The following is a 22,119-nucleotide window of genomic DNA, read 5'->3' as shown; positions in this document are numbered from 1 at the left end:
TTACTCATCTGTCCGAGTACTGACAGTGTCAGTGTCTGGGCCAGTATCTGTGTGAAAGGATTCCTCCATCATAGAGGGCAGCACCGACCCAGGGGTAACTGGTCCCCTACGGGCCAGTGTCGGTTAATGCAGAGAAGGCCTTGGAGGGCTCTAGGCAGGACTATGCACAGGAGCAGCAGGCAGCTGAATCACTGCCACCAACCTATGCAACGTGGTTAAAATGTCGATGGACATGTCCCTTGGTGCAGCAGGAGCTGGGCTCAGGCCGTTTGTGGGGCCCAACGGCGGGTCAGACTCATGGATGAGGACCGCTAATGAGGCAGGGGTCTCTGGACCCCTTCCTGGTCTGAATACAAATCTTATGGGAGGTCATCCTCAGAACTGGTGTAGGTATGTGTTGGTCATCTCCTGGAGGATCCCACCGGGGGTCAGACTACCAGTCTTAGTAGGCCTGGACAGAAAATCCAGAGCCGAAAGCAAGGCTCTCACCCGATCTGAGTCATTGGGAAGGAGGCTAATGCAGAGCCTGCATAGTAGGAATAGACGCAGCTGCTGTTGACCTGGTTGGGACAGACTACGGGGGTCTAGGAGGCAGAGAGACCCTGGGCAAGCTGGTTGTCGTGAAGATGGCGGTGGTTGACAAACTCTGTCGCCGAAGGAAGACACGCTTTCCAAAACTTCGCTGACTGGCTCGTCAACGGGTCGGTCATCACAGACGAGGTAGTCGACAGTGTGACGGTCCTGGTCATCGACAAGGAGTGGTCGCCCTGGTGATGGAGTCGATGTTGGGCGCTGACAAGCCTTTCAAAGATCTGCTTGTATGTTTGGACGGTGTCAGAAACTTCCTCATGGACGGAGGCAGCCTACCAGCTGGCAGGCTAACTGTCGATTGAGTCGGTGAAGGGGATCGACCCTTTCCAGAACTTGGTCTCGCAACCGCAGAGTCCGTTGACAAGGGTGCTGATGGAGTGCTTCATTTCGCCTTATTTTCGATCTTCACAGAGGCAGCATCCTCAAAGGACCTCAAAATCTTCTTGCCAGAGGGAGTACACTCAGAGGACCTACTGGCCCTGCATGAGGCATGACTGTGCCCAGAGGCCGCTTCAGAGGCCTTCCCCTCTTCGATCCATGTCACCAACCTTCAGTGGCGATCCCTTTTCATCTTTCTCGAGAAGGACTGGCAAATGTCGCATCCTTTTGTGTCGTGGTCAGGGTGAACACAATAAAGGCACTTGAGGTGCCAGTCCTCGATGAAGGTGTTCTACAGGCCACAGCTTTCACAGGTCCTGAAGAGGCTCTTCTTCAAAACATCAGTTATGCCAGGGCCCGTTGGCTCCATGGGTTAAAGATCCAACGATTGACAGAAGATTTTCGCCGGCAATGGGTCTCCAGTGCCGGGAGTCACCATGTGATGTTAGACAAAGAACAGATGAAAATTTCCTCTGAAAAATTAGAAAAAAATGCAAAATATCTACGATTTTCAAAGAGCGAAGCGTGAGGACTCCCAACACTAGAGACATGAGGTAAAAATCTGAAGATAGCCGCCCAGAGTGGAACTCAGGAGGAAAAGTGTCACTGGCTGGGGCAGTATGACCCAAAGGACACTGATAGGTTATAGAGGAGACTAGTAGTTTTGAGTTTAATCAAAACTGCACTCTTTTTACCAAGGATTCCCAGGCTGACAAGGAATATTCCTGAGCACGTGAATCCATGCAAGATCCCATGCTGGAAAAATGGAGGTGCATGACTATTTTCACACTTTTTCGCCAGCACCCAGAAGCTGGGGACACAGAACAGACTAGGTGTTTGATATATGCGTCAAGGAGGACAGGTTGTAAAGGTGATGAACGATCTGCTGGAGGAAGGACTACTTGATCAAAAAGAACATTGCCTAGAGTTAAGTAACTTGTTCTTCTAATGGATAATTTACTCCCAGAGACTCCTTACTTTTGATAGTAGTACACAAACCTGGAGGAAGCAGGAGAGCGAGAAAACATTGCCTACACCACAATCTGAGGGGTCTGTTTGGCCAAAGCATACGTCTTGCACCGATAGATTCAGTCATTTTTGCCAACAATTGCAGTGAAGCCCATGTGGCCACTTGGCAGATATAAAAAGCGGGAAAACTGCATGACAAACATGGCAGCCAGGCCCCTAGGAGAATGAGCCCGGAGACCTTCAAGCATATCTTTACCATCCAAATTGTAGAATTTACAAGATAAAGTGGGTGATCAATCTTGACAGGGTACGTTTAGAGCCAGTCCTAACTGCACGAATACCACCATAACAGACAAACAGCTGGTAATCTTTTCTGCTGTCCCTTGTCCGAGAGACCTAGTAACTGAGGGCATGCCCGGGATCCAGCTGATTAACCCTCTCCTCCATCTTAGATGGGGCAGGCGGAGGACAAAGCACTTTTGAGAGAGATGAACTCAACAGAGAGGAAGGAAAGTCTCAGTCACATTTCCTCTGAGAACACAAATAAGGGAGACTTAACCCACCTCACGGAAGAGGAAAATCACCCTAAGGGTGATCAGTCTTAATGAAAATAAATGCAAAGGCTCAACCCAAGCCCCCATAAGCAAAGTCAAAACTAAATTAAAATCCCACAAAGGACCAACAAATTGACTTTGGGGAAACTGTTTACAGAATTCCCAAAACAATTGCATAAAAGTGGCCATTATGAATAACCTCCTTATTCAGGGGTTAGAACCAAAATGGCAGTCAGGTAAACCTTCGCAGTACCAATCTGCAGGACCGTCCGGGCCAAGGAAAATAGGAAATTAGCAGGTCTCACCCAACAAAAATCAGAAAATGTACAACACATGCAGGGATAAAAGGAGAACATCAATGATGTACTTAGCCAAGTCCTACTCCTTTTCTTTCAGCCGCTTAGTAGTTAAGCACGAAGACGAGGATACAGGCTACTGAGGATAGGATGGAGGCTGGAGAGAAGGACTGCCCACGCCGGAATACATCAGGAAGGGCAGATGGACATTTTCAGAAGCTTCAGGTCCTACATCCTCCAGGCCCAGTCCAGAGGGATAAGAATCAAGATGCACCCAATCTCCCGTAATCTCCTGGGCACTGTTAGGATGACAGATTAGTGGAAACGTATGAAAGAGCTAACATTTCCATTCAACAGTCAAAGTGCCACCCAGAGATACCCGCAGGGAAAATTACTTGGAGCAAAACAGCTCACACTTTATTCTCACATTCAAAGCGAAGACGTCACTTTAAGGAGTAATACAAAAGGTGAATATCTCCTCCAAAACTCCAAGGAAGCGCTCTCTCTCTCATGGGAGGCCGGTGTCTGTCTGCTCTGAGCATCCACTAATAAATTCTTTGCCATGGCAACATGGGCTACCACCAGAGACACAGTCCAGAACAGCAGTTTCATTGCATCCATGCACATACACCATGATCCAACTATACCCAATTTGTTGAGGTAGTGCATTGCCATGATGTTGCCCATCAAGAAAAAGCACACTCTTGCCTCTCAAGCAAGGAAGGAAGGCAATCAAGGTAAGCCTGATCGCCTGTAGCTTCAGCAAACTTCTGTGTTCATGAGCTTCTATCGAAAGCCAGTGTGCTCACTGTAAGATGAAACAGGTATGTGCCCACGCCATGAATGTCTATAGTCAGTTGGGGACAAGGTTGCAGAGGAAACACCCCTCTCAGCAAGTTGTTAGCAGGGGTCACAACAAAACATATTGAGACACATCGTCCGAGACCTGCAAAAGGTCCCAAATGGCACCCTGGAATTTAGACAACAGACTATGAAGTAGGCAATGGGCAGCTTCATGTGCAACTGAGCCGCTGGTACCACGAGGATGAGGGAGGCCATGAGATCAATAAGACACAGAAAGGTGGAGGGCAAGTCCAGACTCTGAGAATGGAAGACATGCGCCATCTGAAGGATGTTAACCACACAATCCTTGGGAGGGAAAGCCCTGCCCATGTTGCATGGGTGTCCAAGACCATTCTGAAGAATTGGAGGGACTGGCACAGCCAAGTAGGGGACTTCTTGAAGTTCAGGGAGATGAATAAATGTGTAAAGTGGTGCAAGTGTGCTGACACGAAGACTAGGGTGCAGACTAGGATGAGACAATTTTCCAGGTATGGGAATGCTTTCCATACCAGAGGTACCGCAACCATGAACAGCAGATTGGCGAATACCCCAGGTGCTGAGGAAAGACTGACATACTGAACTCTGAAATGGTAGTGGGTGTTTCCAAACATGAACCTCAAATAATTCCTGTGCTCGGCGTGGATCAGCACATGGAGAAAAAATGCATCCTGGAGGTTCAAAGACACCAAACAGTCCTGCAGGTCGAGGGTCTGGTGGATATGGGCTGAGGCGACCATCTTGAAATTCTTTGTCAAGACGGAGGCGAGCATTATGCTTCATCTTCTATTTATTCTACTCTCCAGGAGTTACAACACATAATGAAATGTTCATTAGTACAGACATTAAGTAATCAATCCACAGAGGGGATTGGTCCTATAAGGTAGCACAGGGACAGTGCAGCGTTGACAGGATTTTGTCAAAGAATTTGGCGGCCTGTGCTGCACTTTCAGCACCTCAGGGTTTTGCCAGCAGCATTTTCTCTCTCGCGTACGCCGCGAGCGAGCGAGGAGCCCCCACCCTTGTGAAGGAAGAGCCGACTCGCCGAGCGCAAGAGAGCGGCTCGCTGAGAGCCGCACAAGCAGCCCCCCCCTCGCGGAGCGGGGCCTAACGCCAGAAAGCCGGCACATCGATTGGGAGAGCGCAGAGCCCCCTCCCTTGAAGAGGAGGGGGCGAGACGCTTCGTGGGCATTGCGCCCCGGTCTCCTGTATGCGACAGGTCAGGAAAACACGTACAGAGCCCCAGGCCTTCCGGAGAAGATTAAAAATACAGATAATCACTGGAGCAAGTCACACAGATCTCACAGTGAACACAGTGCTCAGCACCGATTGTCAAGAAGCTGCTTTAGCAGTCAGGTGTAGCCTCAATTATACAGAGTGAGCCAGTGGACGTGCCACTACACCTTACAAGGTACTATTAGGCCCCTACCTGCACACAATATGGCTGAGTTTGAATGGAGTGAGGAGGAGCAAGAAGCCATGTACCCAGAGGACCTGGCTCATAGCTTCAAAGAAGTGCTGGGAGACTCACTCATGGAGGCAGTGGCTCAAGGGGTCAGACCCCTCCAGGACAGACTAGAAACAATTGAATTATTTCTGAGCCAAAAAGACAAAAGCACCATTACAAAGGCAAGCACGTCCTTGAGGGTCGCGCCAGAGAGCCCACAGGCGTGTAAGGCCAGGAAGAGCAAGAACTCTTCTGACATCCCCCCCCTCCCCCCGGGCCCACCAGAAGGGGCGGATCCAAGAGCTCCAGAAGCTACCGACGCTTTTAATAGGCTGGGAGAAGCCTTCATGAGTAAGTCAGAGGTGGCGAGCCTCACGACCCCCTACCCAGGGGAAGAGAATATGGGCAACACAGAAGAAGAGGTTTTCCCTGAAGAGGAACCCACAGAATCCCCAACCTCCTCGCAAGAGGAAGTCGATAAAGAAGGGGATGATGGTAGTCTGCCTTCACCAACAAAAAGGCTGAGAAAGCTAAATAATCTAGAGGACGAGGAGACTTCAGATATGTTTCATCCAGAAGACATCCGACACCCAAAATCTTCGGAATGGGTGCCCTCCCCAAGAATTGCAAGATACATGGCTCAAAGACTGCGCAAGGTGCTGGAGAAGGAGGTAACAAAGGATGAGGGTGGAGTGCCCAAACCCAGAATTACCAGGTAAGGTAGCAGAAGCTGGACCCCAAGATGTTGGCCTTTGTCGCCAAATCTAACAGGGACCCCAGGAAAGGGATTGATCGTTCATGGCGGAGTTGTCATGAGAAAGTTCTGGATCTAGCCAGTCCTCTAGCTAAGATCATGGACCTGGCGGAGCGAGCGAAAGACACCAGTGAGGAAGTGGACCCAGAAGCGTTAGCGAACTGGGCACAGAGAGCGGTATGCTCATTAGGGAATGCCAACAGCGCAATATCATCCAAGTGCAGACGAGGGCTACTGCTCAAAATAGACCCCAAGTTAGGGGATTTGTCCTCATACGAAGCAGGTGAAGCAGCGCAAGGGCTGTTGCTCGGAGAGACCTTTGGGAAGGAAATGGGGAGATTCGTTGGGACCTATACTTCCCTGGAAAAAGCGCAACCCTCCATAAAAAAGATCTTCCCCGGAAGAGTTTTTGGCGGGACCGGTCGGTACAGAGCTCGAGCGTCCGGTCACTACCAGACGTCCAGGAGGCCTCAATCAAACAGAGCCCAATACTGGGAGAACAAGCAGCGAGACACCTTCTTTCCACCAAGAGGTCGCTTCCCCAGAGGAAGGCGAGGTAGAGGCCAGGGAAGAGGACAAAACTTCCCCACAAATGAGAGCATCCGCATATCCACCGGTAGGGGCGAGGACAGCGAAATGCTGGGAGAACTGGCGTGCGCTTTCCAACGACACTTGGGTATTGCCGACAGCCAAAGGCTTGCGCATAGAATTTACTCAGACCCCAACCCAGTACCAAGCCCCCCCGACCGATAGTATCAGCGCTAGCAGAGAAAGACTTGCTAGACGCAGAGCTGGCGAGTCTAGCGGAAAAGCGAGCAATCGAACCGTGCGAAGCACTGAGATTCATAAGCAATATGTTTCTGGTTCACAGAAAAGACAAAGTGAAACCAGTTATAAATGTAAAAGACATGAACAGTTGGGTAGTCTACAACCATTTCAAGACGGAAGGTACCCAACCAGTTAAGGGACATGCTCAGACAAGGCGACTGGCTTGCGAGGATAGATCTGAAAGATGCCTACCTGACGATACCAGTGCAAAGAGAATACCGTCCCTATCTAGCTTTCGACTGGGATGGACAATTAAGGCTATTTGCGACGATTCCGTTTGGACTGGCATCAGCGCCCTGGGCGTTTACGAAACTGATGAAGCCAGTAGCAGCAGCGATCAGGGAGAAAGGGATACGGATCATTGTCTACCTATACGACATCCTACTAATGGCAAGCAGCGAAGACACACTATGCTATCAGACCAGCTGGTTAGCGTATCTCCTGACCTCCTTAGGTTTCCTAGTAAACCGAGAGAAGTCAGAGATGATACCAGCAAAGAGGATAGAGTTCCTAGGTTTCGTCATAGACACCAGGGCACCAGCTACCGAACAGAAAGATTCGGGACATAAAAAGAGAAATAAGGAACAGCCTCAGCAGAACAGTCATATCGCTGCGAACCATTGCACGAGTAGTAGGCTTGTTAGCAGCGTCAATACAATTGATATTTCCAGGGCCCCTGCCTTACCGGGCGCTTCAGCGGCTGAAGATAAGACACTTTCAGCAGGGCCTCCGCTACCACCAGCTAGTGCCCCTAGATCAAGAGTCCAGTACAGAGCTGGAGTGGTGGTTACAGAACATGGAGGCATGGAACGGGAGAGCCATTTTTGGCAACTGACCCGACATTGTAATAGAATCAGATGCCAGCAGAGCAGGCTGGGGAGCCCGTTGCAGAGAGCTCCAAAGAGGAGGCAGGTGGAGTTCGGAGGAACTCAGACTGCACACAAACTGTCTAGAGCTGTTAGCCGGTTCATTCGCGATCAAGGCTTTCACGAAAGACAAAGTGAATTCATGTATTCTGCAGAAGATGGACAGCATTTCAGCAGTCAGATACATCAATCATTTAGGAGGTATGAAGTCCAGATTATTAGCGGAAATAGCCAAGGACTTTTGGCACTCCTGCCTAGAGAGTCAGGAACTTCAATGTTAGAAGAATATTTACCGGGCTCGCTGAATGTAGTAGCGGACTGGAATTCCAGACATCTAGCAGACTCTAGCGACTGGATGCTGGACAGAGTGATTTTTCGTCAGATACAAGAGCCCTGCGGTCCAATCCACACAGATCTGTTTGTGTCCAGACTGAACGCACAGCAGAACAGATTTTTCAGCTGGAGGATGGACCCAGCAGCAGCAGGGGTAGATGCCTTCCTGCAAGATTGGTGAGGAGAGATGCTCTACGCATTTCCTCAGTTCATAATGATAAGCAGAGTGTTAACGAAAGTACGCAGATAAGCAGCAAATCTGATAATAATAGTTCCGATATGGAAGTCACAAGTATGGTTTCCAGCGCTCATGGAGCTAATATCCGATTATCTGAGAAAGTTGCCTCAAAGAGAAAACCTTCGCACTGACCCAGTTGGACACTGCCACTGATGGCGTGCAGGATAGCAGGAGATGCTGGAATCTCCCAGGAATTTCGGCACAGGCTGCGAGCCTCATTGCTGAGTCATGGGCCCCTTCGACTAGGAGCTACGACACAGCATGGAACAGATGGTGAGGTGGTGCTAAACGAGAGGTTTTCATCCCGTTTCTGCCCTTTTAATAGAGATAGTGAATTTCCTAGCAGAGCTCCTATAAAACGGGAAAGCCTATAGAACAATAGGAGTGTATAGATCTGCGATATCGGCACGCCACACGCCCATCGAAGGAGTCCCAGTAGGGGAGAATGTAGCAGTAATTAAACTTCGAAAAGGAATAAGATTTAGGAAACCACCACAACCAAGTTACGAGTCCTTATGGGACGTGGCAGTCGTACTACAGTTGTTAGCAGATTGGCCCAGCAATAGATACCTGCCCTTAGACAGACTTTCTGGGAAATTAGCGATGCTGCTATGTATGGTGTCATGTAGGAGAGTAGCAGACGTCGGAGCGTTATAAGTAGACAAGATGATATATGAACCAGACGGAGTGACTTTCCATCTGGTCAGGAGAAGGAAGACAGATTCTTCCACAATAACGTATCCATATATGCAAGAACATCCGAAGTGGTGCGTGGCCGCCTGTATAAAAATATGTAAATAAGACAGCTGAGCTGAGGCCGATGGGAACGACGCAACTGCTGATAGCGCGAGGAAACCGCATAAAGACGTAGCAGCAGCCACCACAGCGAGGTGGGTTACAGAGATTATGAGCCTAGCAGGCACAGATGTCAAAATTTGGAGCAAATACAGTTAGACGCGCAATGGCGTCAAAAGCACTGAGTTAAGGCGCGACTTTGCAAGATATTCTGAAAGCAGCTGATTGGGCTAGTGATACATTTAGAACGTTTTATTTTAGACCAATTAACACGATAGCAGAAGCTATAGTAAGAAGCTTTGAACAAGCATAATGCTCGCCTCCGTCTTGACATAGAAATGAAGATTCCCCCTGTTAACAGCGCAGGGAGCTCTTGATTCTATTAAAGACAATGAGGCGAGGGGGGCGTGGCTAAGAGGCCATGGAGTGAGACGTGTCTGTTTGAGCTCCTGCAGATCCGTGAAGATCCTGGGTGAAAAAATGCATCTGCAACGTGCGTTCTGCACAGAAAAACAAGTACAGGAGTGCGAAATGAAGGAGCATGTCTGAGAGGAAACTGGAACACTGAGGAAGGCGTGGGACCTGAAGCTGGCCATTGAAAGATTGTAACCAGCAGTGGAAGAAACAAAAACAAAATGGTCAGCGGTCGAGAACAAAGGACGACTGATATGAGAGCGGACATGTGAGAATGAACCGCTGGAGTCGTGCTTCCCATAAATGGCAGAGAGAAGTGCCCAGCCGCTACAACGATGCAACAGAGGTTGACTGGCTGGCGTGCTCAATGAGGAGGGCTACTGCCGCTGCCTCGAAAAATGCAGTAGACTGGGAGAAGAAGACACGAATAGCGAGGAGCGGCGGCCTGGAAGGTGGGGGCAGAGCGGTCAAGTGAACCGCAGTGACAAGCCCCCGGGGAGAGAGTTGCTGCAAGACAGCACTTCGACCGGGGCCGGAACCGGAGCCAATAACGCATCCGCAACTGCCTGCACAGAGGGGCTAGAGGTGACATCTAATTACAGATTAAGCGGAATACACGGAGCCCTGGAACGAACGGAGTGCTACGCAGTCATGAACACCTGAGGCACAACGCACGCAGACATTCAAGGCGCGCACACAAGCTGTGCTGACACTTATAGCTGCGATGTATTAGGGCAAGCAGCATGCCTGAGGACGTATAGTAAAGGGCAGCCTGGGAGCGGACCTGTAATACACGGGCACACCAATCACACGGACAATACTCTCAATGCACACAGGGTGCAAACAACAAATGCATGCCCGACACAGGGCACTTTGAATTGAAGCAGTGCAAGAGTGCACCACAGCCAGATGCCAAGTACACGGCGGGGGGGAGGCGCGGTGGACAAATAAGCGCAATGTGGTAACCCCGGATGGAATTTGATGCTGCAGACAGAGGCGATAAGTACAAAGGGGACAAGCCCCTGCAGCAACCTGAAGTAAACTAAAGGACACAGCCCGTAAGCAGGGTACACATGCAGAACTGTAGGGTACCCCCGCTAACAACGCTGGCAGAAAGTACAGTGGAGACACCGGGACAAAAGACTGCCACGGTCTGGTGCGAGCACCGAAGAATCTGGGGAACATAGCCCCGCGGCGTGGCTACGACACTTCCTGACACCCCGATCGGAAGCCCAGAGGATAGGGGTGGCACTCAAGGGCAGAAATCATATATAGATACAGCCAACTCACCCGCTGCCATGAGGCCGCTAGCAGAGTCGGAGAGGGGATCCACACGGTCACGTGGGAGGACACAATCCATTCCTGCAGCAGCTAAGAGGTCGTTTCGGGATGCTCCTGGGGTGGCCTCCCTGGGCCCAGGCAATAACAGAAGTCTGCCCCTGCTGGGGCTGAAAACCACAAGTGGTGGGGCTCGCCTACGAATTCTAGCTGCAGCGCCATGTCCAACAAACCTCCAAGACTGAAGGGCAAGCAGCCTACGCTAGACGAATACGCCAGGACACCGCCCGGCCCGGAAGGAGCCAGGAGCAAAGACAAGGCCCCCGTTGGGAGCACAGCCGCCATGGGCAAGAACCAGGAGGTCCTTGCAGCGATCGCCGACCTGAAGGTGGCTTGGGAGACCAATCTTGAACTGGCCGTGACCGAATTGAAAACAGCGCTGGAGCTCAAAGTTGGGGCGATGCAAGAGGAAGTGAACCTTCTCCGGCAAGATGTCAGGTCACTGGCAGAGCGCACTGAGAACCTTGAGAAAGAGGTGGGCCCGAACACAGCGGACTGTGCTTCACACAAATTGGAACTTCACGCCCTGGTGCAGCGCGTGGGCAACCTCGAAAGCAGAGCGGAGGAGGCGGAAGGACGTGCCTGGAGAAATAATATTATTGAGACTATGCTGCTGCAGGAGATAACCGGAGGAGTCTTGTCCCAGCGGTTTGCGGTGGAAAGGGTGCATAGGGCTCCAACGAGGAAGCCGCCGTCGGACAACCCGCCTAGGCAGGTGATCGCTAAGATCCTTAACTATCGGAATCGAGAAAGAATCCTTGAACACTTCCGTAAGCGCGGAACAATACAAAGAGGGACAGCAAACATAACTGCCTACACGGATTATACCCTGATGGTGCAACGGAGCCGTATGAACTTTGGGACAGTCAAAAGAAGACAGCGAGAAGCGGGCCACAAGTACATGTTGCTCTACCCGGCGAAGCTAAAAGTTTTCCATAAAAACAGAACCTTGTTTTTCGAAACTCCAGAAGACGCTATGGGGTGGCTCGACATGAAAAGCTGCCCCTAGGAGTCGGGCATCCAGACGGGAGAAGAAGGAAAAGGAAGAGGTAAGTAATGCACAGAGGGAGCACCTGAAGGGGTTGTGGCTTAAGACTCTGGGACTTCATTATAGACACTGACGCAACTTATGGGCGGGTATGTACAGTTTGGAAAGGAACATGATCCGTGAGCACTGAGACTATTGCTTGGTTAGGGAGCCTCGCAGAGCTAGTCTCTATACCCCCATCTAGAGTTTAGTTAGGTCACTGATAGTGCGGTGACACCCTGCTGGGGTCCTAGCCTGGGTGTTCCAAGGCAGAATCAAACATGGGGGAGCCGGAGATCCAGGGATGGAGCTGGGCACCTGTTGGGGTAGGGTGGGAAGGGGTTGTGTGCAGTGGTTTGTGGTAGATGGGGAGGGTGTACAGTTGGGGTGCGAGCCTACACCCCGTGAAAAACGAGAAGAACCATGGGAGACCTTAAGATAGTTACTTGGAATGTCAGGGGGCTCAACAGTTATTTGAAAAGAAACCAGGTTATGATGTACCTGCGCAGACAGAAAGTGGACATAGCCTTGTTACAAGAAACTAATTTAACGCAGGACAAATTGGAAGTGATACGGAAGTAGGGGCGGCATACTCAGCCTATGCAAGAGGGGTAATTGCATGAGTGGCCCCACATATCCCGTTCCAGCTGTTGCACTCCACAGCAGAGTCAGACGGCAGGGTGGTGGTTATGAAAGGGCTGGTGGAAAATAGAGAGATATGTATTGTAAATACTTATGCCCCGAATGGGGGGGGGCTGTGTTGTGGGGGGTGATTTTAATTGAGTGTTAAACCCAAACATAGATAGATCAGACACTAAGGTAGAACGACCCACTCCGGCTGCCAAGGCACTGTAGTCACTAGTGGCAGATTTTGGGCTGGACGATACGTGGAGGTCACGCCATCCGCAGGATAGACAATATTCACACTATGCGGACCCTCAGGGCCTATATACTAGACTATGTGTTTGTCACACATGAACTAATGACTGAAATAACGCATGCGGAATACAAAGCAAGAGTCCTCTCAGACCACTCGCCACTGATGTTAGTGTGGCAGTTCCGAACCCCGAGGGGAAGGATACCCACATAGCGCATGCGTGCAGAGGTGCTGAAAGACAACGTATTCAGGGAGGATATGCAGGAGGAAATAAGTTATTTTGAGATAAACACTGGCAGTGTTAAGACAGCGGGCACACTCTGAGAAGCCTTTAAGGTGGTGGTGAGGGGGATTGCCACAGCCAAGTCTAGGGGACTGCAGAATGGGATCCTGACCGAGTTGCAGGAAGCTGAAAAGGAGCTAGAAAGGGTGTCGGAACGGGGTAGTAATACTAAGGAAGACGCGGAAATGGTACTCGGCCTGCAACAGAAATGTGCAGTATACTGGGGAGGATTATGCAACCTTAATTATAAAAAGTATATAGAGAGAGAACATGCAGAAGGGGACAAACCAGGGAGAGTCCTGGCATGGCTCTATAAAAATGAGACCCCTAGTCCCCCAATTAGAACGATAGTGAAAGGAGATGGAAGCATAGCAGACACACAAAAGGGGGTTAATCAGGAATTTGCAGAGTATTATAGACGCCTGTATGGGGATGGGACAGGAAGCAACAGTGAGGAGATAGGGGACACATTGGAAGATATTGGACTACCCCAGATCAGTGCAGAGGGGAGAGAGAGGAGCTAGATGCCCCGATCACCCTAGAGGAACTAGAAGAGGTAGTGAGGCAGCTGCCCACGTGCAAAACCCCGGGAACTGATGGACTCCCAAGCGAATTCTACAAGGTATATAAAACAGAGGTACTCCCCCCCCCCCCCCCGCTGCTGGAGATGCTTAACGAAGCATATGAAGCTGGGAAACTACCGGAATCCTTAAGTGAAGATGCCATTATACCGCTTACCAAACCCAATAAGCCTGGTAGTGACTGTGGCTCTTGCTGGCCTTTGTCGATGTTAAACCAAGACAGCAAGATTTTAACAGCGGTCTTGGCAAATAGACTGAAGAAGGTCCTCAATAAGTTAATACATCCCAATCAGACAGGATATGTCCCGAATAGGAACATCTCAAATAACCTTAGGTGACTCCACCGAGTCATTGAACATACTAATGGAGATGCAGGTGAGATGGCGAAAGTATCATTAGATGCGATCAAGGCATTTGACTCGGTCAAATGGCCCTGGTTAAAGGCGGCCCTAGCCAATTATGGTATGGGACCAGGATATTTTAAATGGGTCAAACTGTTATACAGCACACCACTAGCTAGAGTGAAGACAGGAGCTGTAGTTTCTGAAAGGTGGCAACTCAGTAGAGGTACCAGACAGGGATGCCCATGGTCCACCATGCTGTATATTTTAGCCTTAGAACCCCTGGCGATTTATTTAAGACAGCAATATGATGCAATAGGTATTGTAGTCGGGGAGACACCACATCTAATTTCATTATATGTAGATGACATGTTACTGTATTTGCACTACCCAGAGAACCTCCAATATAAATTGGAAGTGATGAAGAGGTTTGCAGAACTATCAGGTATAGCTGTGAACCCCAGTATAGCTGTGAACCCCAGTAAGTCCTGTATGTTCCCGTTGGGTAGATATAGGGGGCTCCCGTTAGAGCATTTGCCGATCCTACAGATAACATGGGAGGTTACCACATTCAGATATCTTGGGGTAGATGCATCATACGGTAGAAGCTGAACATAGGCATAACACAGAGAGAACAGTTAAGAAACTGAAGCTCCCCTTGGCAATGATGGGACGAGGGGCGATGCTCAAAATGGTGGCGCTGCCCAGATTGTTGCACTGCTTCGCGAACATCCTATACTCAATACCGAGGGAATTCTTATGTCAAGGGATGAGGAATAGGGTAGCCCTGTGGAAATTACAAAATCCATACGAGAAAGGAGGCATTTAATTACCAAACTGGGAAGTCTATTATGTAGCGAGCCAATTACAATACGTAGCCAAATGGCTCTCTGATGAGCCTACCTTACAACACAGGCTGTTTCAGAGGGACTGCGCCCCATACTTTCTACAAGAGATGATATGGTTGCCTAAATCGGAGTTGGGAGGCCGCCCGGAGATGTTGGGCCTTGGGTGGGGGATGTGGCAAAGAGCATGCCGATTAATGGACAAGCCATACCGTGCTCCCCACAGATCCCATTGGTCACCGGGGTGGGAAGAAAAGAGCAACTGAGGCTAATGATTAGGAAGCACAGGGAAACGGTGGGGATAGCAATGATGGGGGATGTGTGGCAGGAGGGGAAGATACTGGAATTTGGGGAGCTGGTGGAACTAATGGGGTTGAGTGTGGGGCAATATATTACGTATCATGGGGTGGTGCAACGAATGAAAGATACTTGGTCTGAAGTGGCACTGGCGGAGGAACCGGACGCCACTATAGATATGATATATGTTATAGCAGAAGGAGGACACGAAACATCTAGATTATATGAGATAATGTCCCAAGCGGGCAAGGAGGTGGTGAAACTTAGGCTGGACTGGGAAGAAGAAGTAGGGGCCCCGATGAGTGATGGGATGTGGGAAAGAGCACAAGGATATCTTAAAAAAGTATCGAGAAATGATAGGTTACAGCAGATACAGTTGTATTTAACTCACAGGGCATACCTGACGCCATAAAAGATAGCTAAATTTAAAAACGCTGCACGTCAAGTGTGCCCAAAATGTAATGAGGAAAATGCGGGAATGGTGCATATGTTTTGGGCGTGCCCATTTATAGAGAGATACTGGGGAGAAAAAGCACAGAAAATGGAAGACAAAGGGATCCACATAAAGGTGGATCCTGCTTGGGCTTCTTTGATAGGAGGGTTCCCCAGACCACGTAAGCTTAAACATGTAAGCAAACTGAAAGATCTAGCGTATGTCCTAGCAAAGAGAAGGATTGCGATGGGTTGGAAGGCATGTCATAGACCCAAAATGGAAACGTGGTGGAAGGATCTGCAGAAGTGGGTGGAGGCGGAAACAGTGGTATGGCAGGAAGCGTGTAAAGGGGAGATAGAAGAAGCTGGAATCCTATCGGGTTGGAGGCAACTGATTGCTGAATTATTGAGCCTTCGCATGACGGACCAAATGGAGACTCAATGAGTTCTGTCGAAGAGGAATCCCCACCGCAAGAGGTAGAGACTGGAAATGAGGGGGGAGAAGGCTTGGGAGGGGGAGGGACGGGGAGATACAGTGGGCTGGAATACAACTATTTATGTTTGTGATTGACATTATCCATCCACTGTACGTTTGGTTTGAGTTGTCATTTTTTGAAAAAAATCAATAAAATGGTTTAAAAAAAAAAAAAAAAAAAAAAAGACAATGAGGCAAGTATTACTTTCCCGCCCTAGATACATGGGAGAGCTGAAGTGTTGATGGATAAGTGTATCGTGATGTATACCAAGATAATTTACACACATTTCTCCCAGAATAAGGTGTGTATCTGCCGGCCTAACATGTACTGTTGTTTCCGTCACTAGGAGACGAGCAGAAGAATGGCTGAGACAGTACAGGAAGTGAATGAGACACGTTGACCGAAATCGCAAGTTGGAATGCGAGAGATCGACTCAGCAGAGCTCAGAGGCTCAGAGAATAGGTTGATCAAGTTGACAGTTAAGTTTTCGTTTAAGATTGCAGTTGGAAGCAGTCAAGAAGAGGAGGATCACAGGACGAGGAAGGACTAGGTCACATGACCAGAACACTGGGGTTACAGAGACCCAAGACTAATGGGATATGAATTTAAAAAAAAAAAAAGTGATTTCAATGGGAAGATTGAAAATGTGATTATTTGTTGAAACTGCTGGAGAGTAGAATAAATAGAAGATGAAGCATAATGCTTGCCTCCTTGTCTTTAATAGAATCAAGAGCTCCCTGCGCTATTAGCAGGGGGAAACTTCATTGTCCTTGCAAAGGCACAAGTTCAAGTGTCTTCGATGATGGTGCACAAGCTCCTGTCTTTCGATGGGAACAGAAAGTAAAGGGAGTATAGCCTTTCCCTCCTCGCCTGACTGCAGCATCAACTTTAAGCCAAAGCAGGGTGGTTGCTGAAGCAATGGGCGACAGTAACACAGAGTTACGACCTGCAGGGCGCAAGCGTCCATAGTGGCAAGATAGCACTCGCAGACAAACAACTTCCCAACCACAGAAAGTAAATGGATAAATATCAATTCACAGTGGTTCAGCACAAAGGGTAGTTGAGGGGACAACAGAGGGGGCAAAACCTCTTCTTCAAGCACCACAGCCTCTACCATGGCAGGGAGGACAACGCCAATAGCTAGAGGGTGCATGATTGTTGCCCGACGCCTAGTGGGGGAAGGGTAAAAGACCACTACCGCTCAGAGCAGAATAAGTCAAAAACTAGACCTAATGCTGTGGCCCTTGAGGGCTGAAATTTCTGCAAGAACTCATCAGCCTTTGCGCCGAAGATGGTTGCCATCAAATGGCATGACATCAGGAGCAAGCCCAAGACAGCGCAGCTGTGTAAAGACCAGATTGCAAAAGCTGGCAAGCAGCTTCTATCCCGAAACCCTCTCATCTCCTTGGTTGGCAAGTTCTCAGCCACAATGGAAAAACTTCATAAAACACATATCGGACAGGGGGGCAATTCCCATTCCATGCCAGGCAGCTAGAAGTAAAAATCCTATGTGCCATGGTGTCAAGCTTCTTGGTCTCCCCGCCAGGGTGCAAAGAAGGAAAATGTGTTATAAAGCCAGTTATTGCAGCCTTTCCCTCCAAGCTCTCTGTGACGGGTGCACAGCGTCAAAACCCGGAAGGGAGCCATACGCTGCTTCTTAGCAAGGTCCTGGTCTATCGCAGGCATAGAGGCTTGCTTATACCAAGCTGACAATACAGACAGAGCAAGAGTCGAACTAAAAGGCGGCAGGGACTCCCTTCGAAGAATCTCATCCAAAATATTCGTAATGTTGAACAAAAGCCAGGGGTCCTTGTTTCCAAACAGACAAATCCAAGAGCCAAATGCTGAATCAGCATAGAAGCAAAGAGTCCCGCACTGGCATCCTTAGATATGCAGGGTTTACTTCTCAAGGCTGCAGCGTACTGGATCACGTGGTGTCACGTTGTCGCCACTGATGCCGCTGCATCAAGGTGCAGAGTTGTGCTGGAGTGGTTAGTGGTCTCAGCAAAGACCAGCGGCACGGCACGCCAATGGGCAGAGATGTACAACAGTGTGTTGGAGAGGTAAGTGGCCGCATGACACGCTGGCGATGGTGCCTTGGTAAAAATGTCCAATATATATTGCTTGTTTCTGATTCCTTTGGAGAGTAGAACTTGGTGGGGAATCTAACCTCTGCAAGCAGTGAGCGCTCAGCTGTCTCGGGACTGTCAGTAAAGACTGCGCTTCTTGGAGGGTGAAGAAGGATGCCTGGAAGAGTCGCTGGGGGAGCAGGACCTCTTCCTATGCCACCCTCTTACCATGACACCACTTGTTTATACTTAGTCAAGGAGCCAGTAGTGGAGCCGAGCCCTATCAGCTTCTTAATCTCCTGGAGTCAGGACTTCGAAGGGACCATTTAACTACTCTGTGGTAGAAAATTTAAACTTTCACAACACGCTCCCGGAGGACCGAAGGTTGCATCGACAGACAGCGTTAGCAATCTCCTGTGTCATGATTCTCTGCAAGGTAGCAGGGGTATATCATGTGGGGATTGCCTCCCTCAGACCAAGCATGGCCTGAGACCGAAGGCCTTTGGCATTGTACAGCAAATAATTTAGCAAAGTTAAGTGGCTTTCCTTAACCGAAGGGAGTGCACAGGAAAAAGGAACAAGTTCTGTGTCACGGCAGCTCCATATATACCAGCCCAACGTCATGTCTAGAATAGGGACATTCATGGGTGCCGGTTGGAGTGGACGCAGAGCAGCGCTGGGTCCAAGGTGGTTAAAATAAATTCTGAAGACGGTTGGCACTCGAAAGAGAATATTAAAAATTAGGAATCTGTGGGAGGAAGGAATCCATTACAAATCAGCATTATATTACAGACTTGTTGTCGCTGTTAGGTTTGCAGAGAGTTTAAAAGCAAATGTTGAATGGTAAGAAGGAAAGGGGAGAAGCATGAAAACTCGATTGGTAGACAGTTTTTCCTGAGTGCCCGTTTTTCAAGGTTTGAAAAGTTGCTGCTTGGGGTTGGACAGTGAGGCGGAAAATGAAGGAAGGATTTTAAGTCCGTTTCGGGTACGCTAACCCCGACAATATGCAGGGAAGGAGAGAGATGTAGAAGAGAAGTAAAAGGCTGGATAGGAGAGAACAGGTTTGAAGGTCAAGACGATGTATGTGACAAATGTGTCCTTGGAAGAAAGGGTCCTTACGAGGGTGGGTACTTTGGTGCAAAGGATTGGGAAGGGGCAAGGGTGTAAAAATGTATTCGCACATTTATAGAACAATAGCCTGGCAAGTGCAGCAAGCCAGGCCAGCAGTGTTTGTGAGCTTTCAATTTCGGTATCCGATTTGATTGTCCCATACCGACTAAAAATCCTTGGAGGCAGGTAAGACAACATACAACTTTTTGCTTGCAATAAAAATATAATTTTAAATGGCCACCGCACTTTAATGTAATTTAAGATTTGAAACCAGCCTATGCTACCGTGTGTTTGGCCGATGTAAATATGAAATACTGTACACAGATGCTAACCAATTTCCAAACATTACTTTTTGATAAGTTATTTTACACAATAATCAAAAGGGAGAGCGGAAGATGCAAATAATATGTTTATCGCGTGTAAGTGATATCGCACTGCCATAAACGTTTTAATCACTTAGCACCAAGCTGCTGCTGCTGCTGGAAAAGTTCCATTGTGGAGCGTCTGGAAAAGCTTAATGGCATCTGTTTAGTGTATTCCACAGTGCACGAGTATGCATAGTAGATCAATGCTTGCACAGTCGAGATGCTGCAAAGCCTTTTACTTTCCACATCAGATAGACTTCAGGGACACAGAGAAAACACAGGGAGGGGGGAGAGGAGGCAGAGTGAGGGGAGGGGGGGGAAGAGAGAAGGAGTTGGCGAGAGAGAACGCAAGAACCTAAATACATAACATACATACCTGAGTGCAACTCTACACAAGACGCATTCCCTAAATCTGAAATATTACGTTTTAGACGAAGTACAGACAAATCAATGTATGTAGACTATTCAAAACAAGAAGCAGATGGGAATAAATGGAAAGATCAATGGAGTCTAATCGCTTTTATTTTCCAACGAATGTACAGTGACAGGAAAGAGTACTGATGAGGTTAGAGATGCAGTTCATTATTCCGCGAGGACATTACCATATTTTGTATTGGATTTAGACTTCTAACCCCACCTCCCCTACCCAGGCATGCAGCTACAGTGACGAGTGGAGCGAAGCTGGCGTGCATGGCATGAGAATGAAAGGGAGGTGAGGACACTGACGGCAGGCAGTGGATGGAAGTGTTCTCACCATTAAATGCACACTGGAACTCGACTTCCTCTTCTGGACAGATCAGCCAGAGGGGGAGAAATAGGGAGAGAGGAAATGGTAATAAAAAGGAATAGAAAAACAGACTATCAAACACATTAGTTGGGAAACTACGAAAAATAGGCACACCCTGCAGTGCCAAAAGAACAGGCAGCAAGAAGTTAAACAATAAAACAAACAAAAAAGGATAACTGATAGAAGCATAGCAAACTTCAATGCAATTTAGGAGCTGTAACATTCACCTTAAGACACTGAACCACAATATATTTGAAAATGTATATCAGTACAGGGAGCATCTGAGTGACGATTATGTTAAGAATGGGACAGAAAAAAGTGAGTGCAAATTGTGAGCGCAGAAAACGCGACTTCGCTAAAGTATGGGCAGCCAGGCTTCCTCACACCACTAAGTCTGAATCTTGCAACACAGCACGAGAGGAGAGTAGTGTCCTCAGCCCTACAGATAAGGGGTGTATCAGCAACTTTCACTCCCTAAAAATAATCAAATACTCCCAAAAATACAAATAGAGAGTGAAAATACTCCCAACAAAAAATAGGAAATAGACAGTGAAACTTGAGCCCCTGCTTTCATGTTTGGACCAGTAGTGCACGGTGAGTGAGTAAATTAATAGTTACTCACCGTAGTGACTAACTTACTCTTAGTCCATAGTTCCCTTTCCTCTATACTGCAGGGGCATCCCTCGCAAGGGGCGAGAGAGAGAACTTTTTTCACCAGAAAAATCTTCTTCCTCTTTAAATTTAGAGGAGTGCAGGGGCACGGCCCTGGGAGCATGTGCTTGCCTGACTCAGTCCACCGGCGCCACTCCTCAGTCCCCATTGACAATATTTAACATTGCCGAATGACACCAATTTTATTAAGGGGAAGGAAGGTGGGACGTATGGAGGAAAGGGGACTATGGACTCAGAGTACGTTAGTCACTACGGTGAGTAACTATTAATTACTTCTACATCCCGTCCCCTTTCCTCCATGCTGCATGGGCGATTACAACGGAATGTAGCCCCAAGGTGGAGAGGAGACCCTCCTAAAGCAAACAGGTTTCTTAGAACCGCCTGCCCAAAAGACATGTCTGATCTAGAGGCAGCGTCCAAACAATAGTGCTTACAGAGAGCCGAAGGGGTGGCCCAGGTAGCCGCCCTGCTGATGAACTGCCACGGCACATGACGTTGAACGTGATGGCCGTGGCCTTGGCTCTGACTGCATGGGCATGCAAATTGGCTGGCACTGTTTTGTGATGCCCCTCATAGGCCTCTTTGATGGCCGCGACCATCCACCTTGCTATGGAGGCCTGGTAGCCAGGCCTTGAATCACCAACAGTGATCAAGAGGGCATCCGACTTGTGGAAGTCCTTGGTCCTGTCAAGGTAGTATTTCAGAACAAAAAAGTGGTTGTTCCTAAAGAGTCCTTTAGGAACTCCCGTCCCCTGCACACTTTCTAATGTCTGAAAATCAGACCAAACATTCAAGTAAGTAATCAATAGTTCATATTAACCATTTGGTATAATTGACAATTTGATATATGAAACACTTTTTCAATATTTCAGTAAAACATAGTATTTTATTATAATTTCTTGTTGACTTATTGCAGTAGGGGTGACCCCCTCTTGGATATAGAGGACCCTGATTGATCTAAGTATGTATTAATACGTGATTTGTTAAAAATTGTTAAAAAGTAGTTACTTTGTTAAAGAATATTTACTTTATTGTTGAATTACAGTGTGAAATATTACACTAAAATGTTTTTCTACTTTTTAGAAATCTGATGAATTGTGATATTGCCCCTGAAGAAGAGTTTGTGACTCGAAACGCGTTGGGCTTCTTTATGTGTATAATAAAATACTATGTTTTACTGAAATATTGAAAAAGAGTGTTTCATATATCAAATTGTCAATTATACCAAATGGTTAAAACATGAACTACTGGTCCAAACACATCCATGGAACTATTCGGCTGAAATCAAGGACACAACTGCATATGTGTCCATTTCC

The 22,119-nt window shown here is 48.3% G+C and overlaps 1 protein-coding gene across 26 annotated transcripts in view; it reads right to left on the bottom strand.

The window, feature by feature from the left end:
- The window catches only part of CAMK2G (calcium/calmodulin dependent protein kinase II gamma), a 2,374,050-nt gene that overhangs the window by 680,798 nt on the left and 1,671,133 nt on the right, over positions 1–22,119 (bottom strand). For 12 of the 26 annotated variants that reach the window (XM_069610663.1, XM_069610651.1, XM_069610650.1 and 9 more), the window contains one exon: positions 20,099–20,131. The exons of the other annotated variants lie outside the window; for them this stretch is intronic. In XM_069610663.1, the coding sequence (XP_069466764.1) occupies positions 20,099–20,131 (33 nt within the window). The remainder of the gene's footprint in view (positions 1–20,098; positions 20,132–22,119) is intronic. 26 annotated transcript variants of the gene reach the window in all.

Source organism: Ambystoma mexicanum, chromosome 8 (assembly GCF_040938575.1).
Source record: "Ambystoma mexicanum isolate Mex_15411 chromosome 8, UKY_AmexF1_1, whole genome shotgun sequence".
NCBI classification, from domain to species: Eukaryota; Metazoa; Chordata; class Amphibia; order Caudata; family Ambystomatidae; genus Ambystoma; species Ambystoma mexicanum.
The sequence above is the reverse complement of the archived record's forward strand: the minus strand, read 5'-3'. Positions and strand labels throughout refer to the sequence as shown.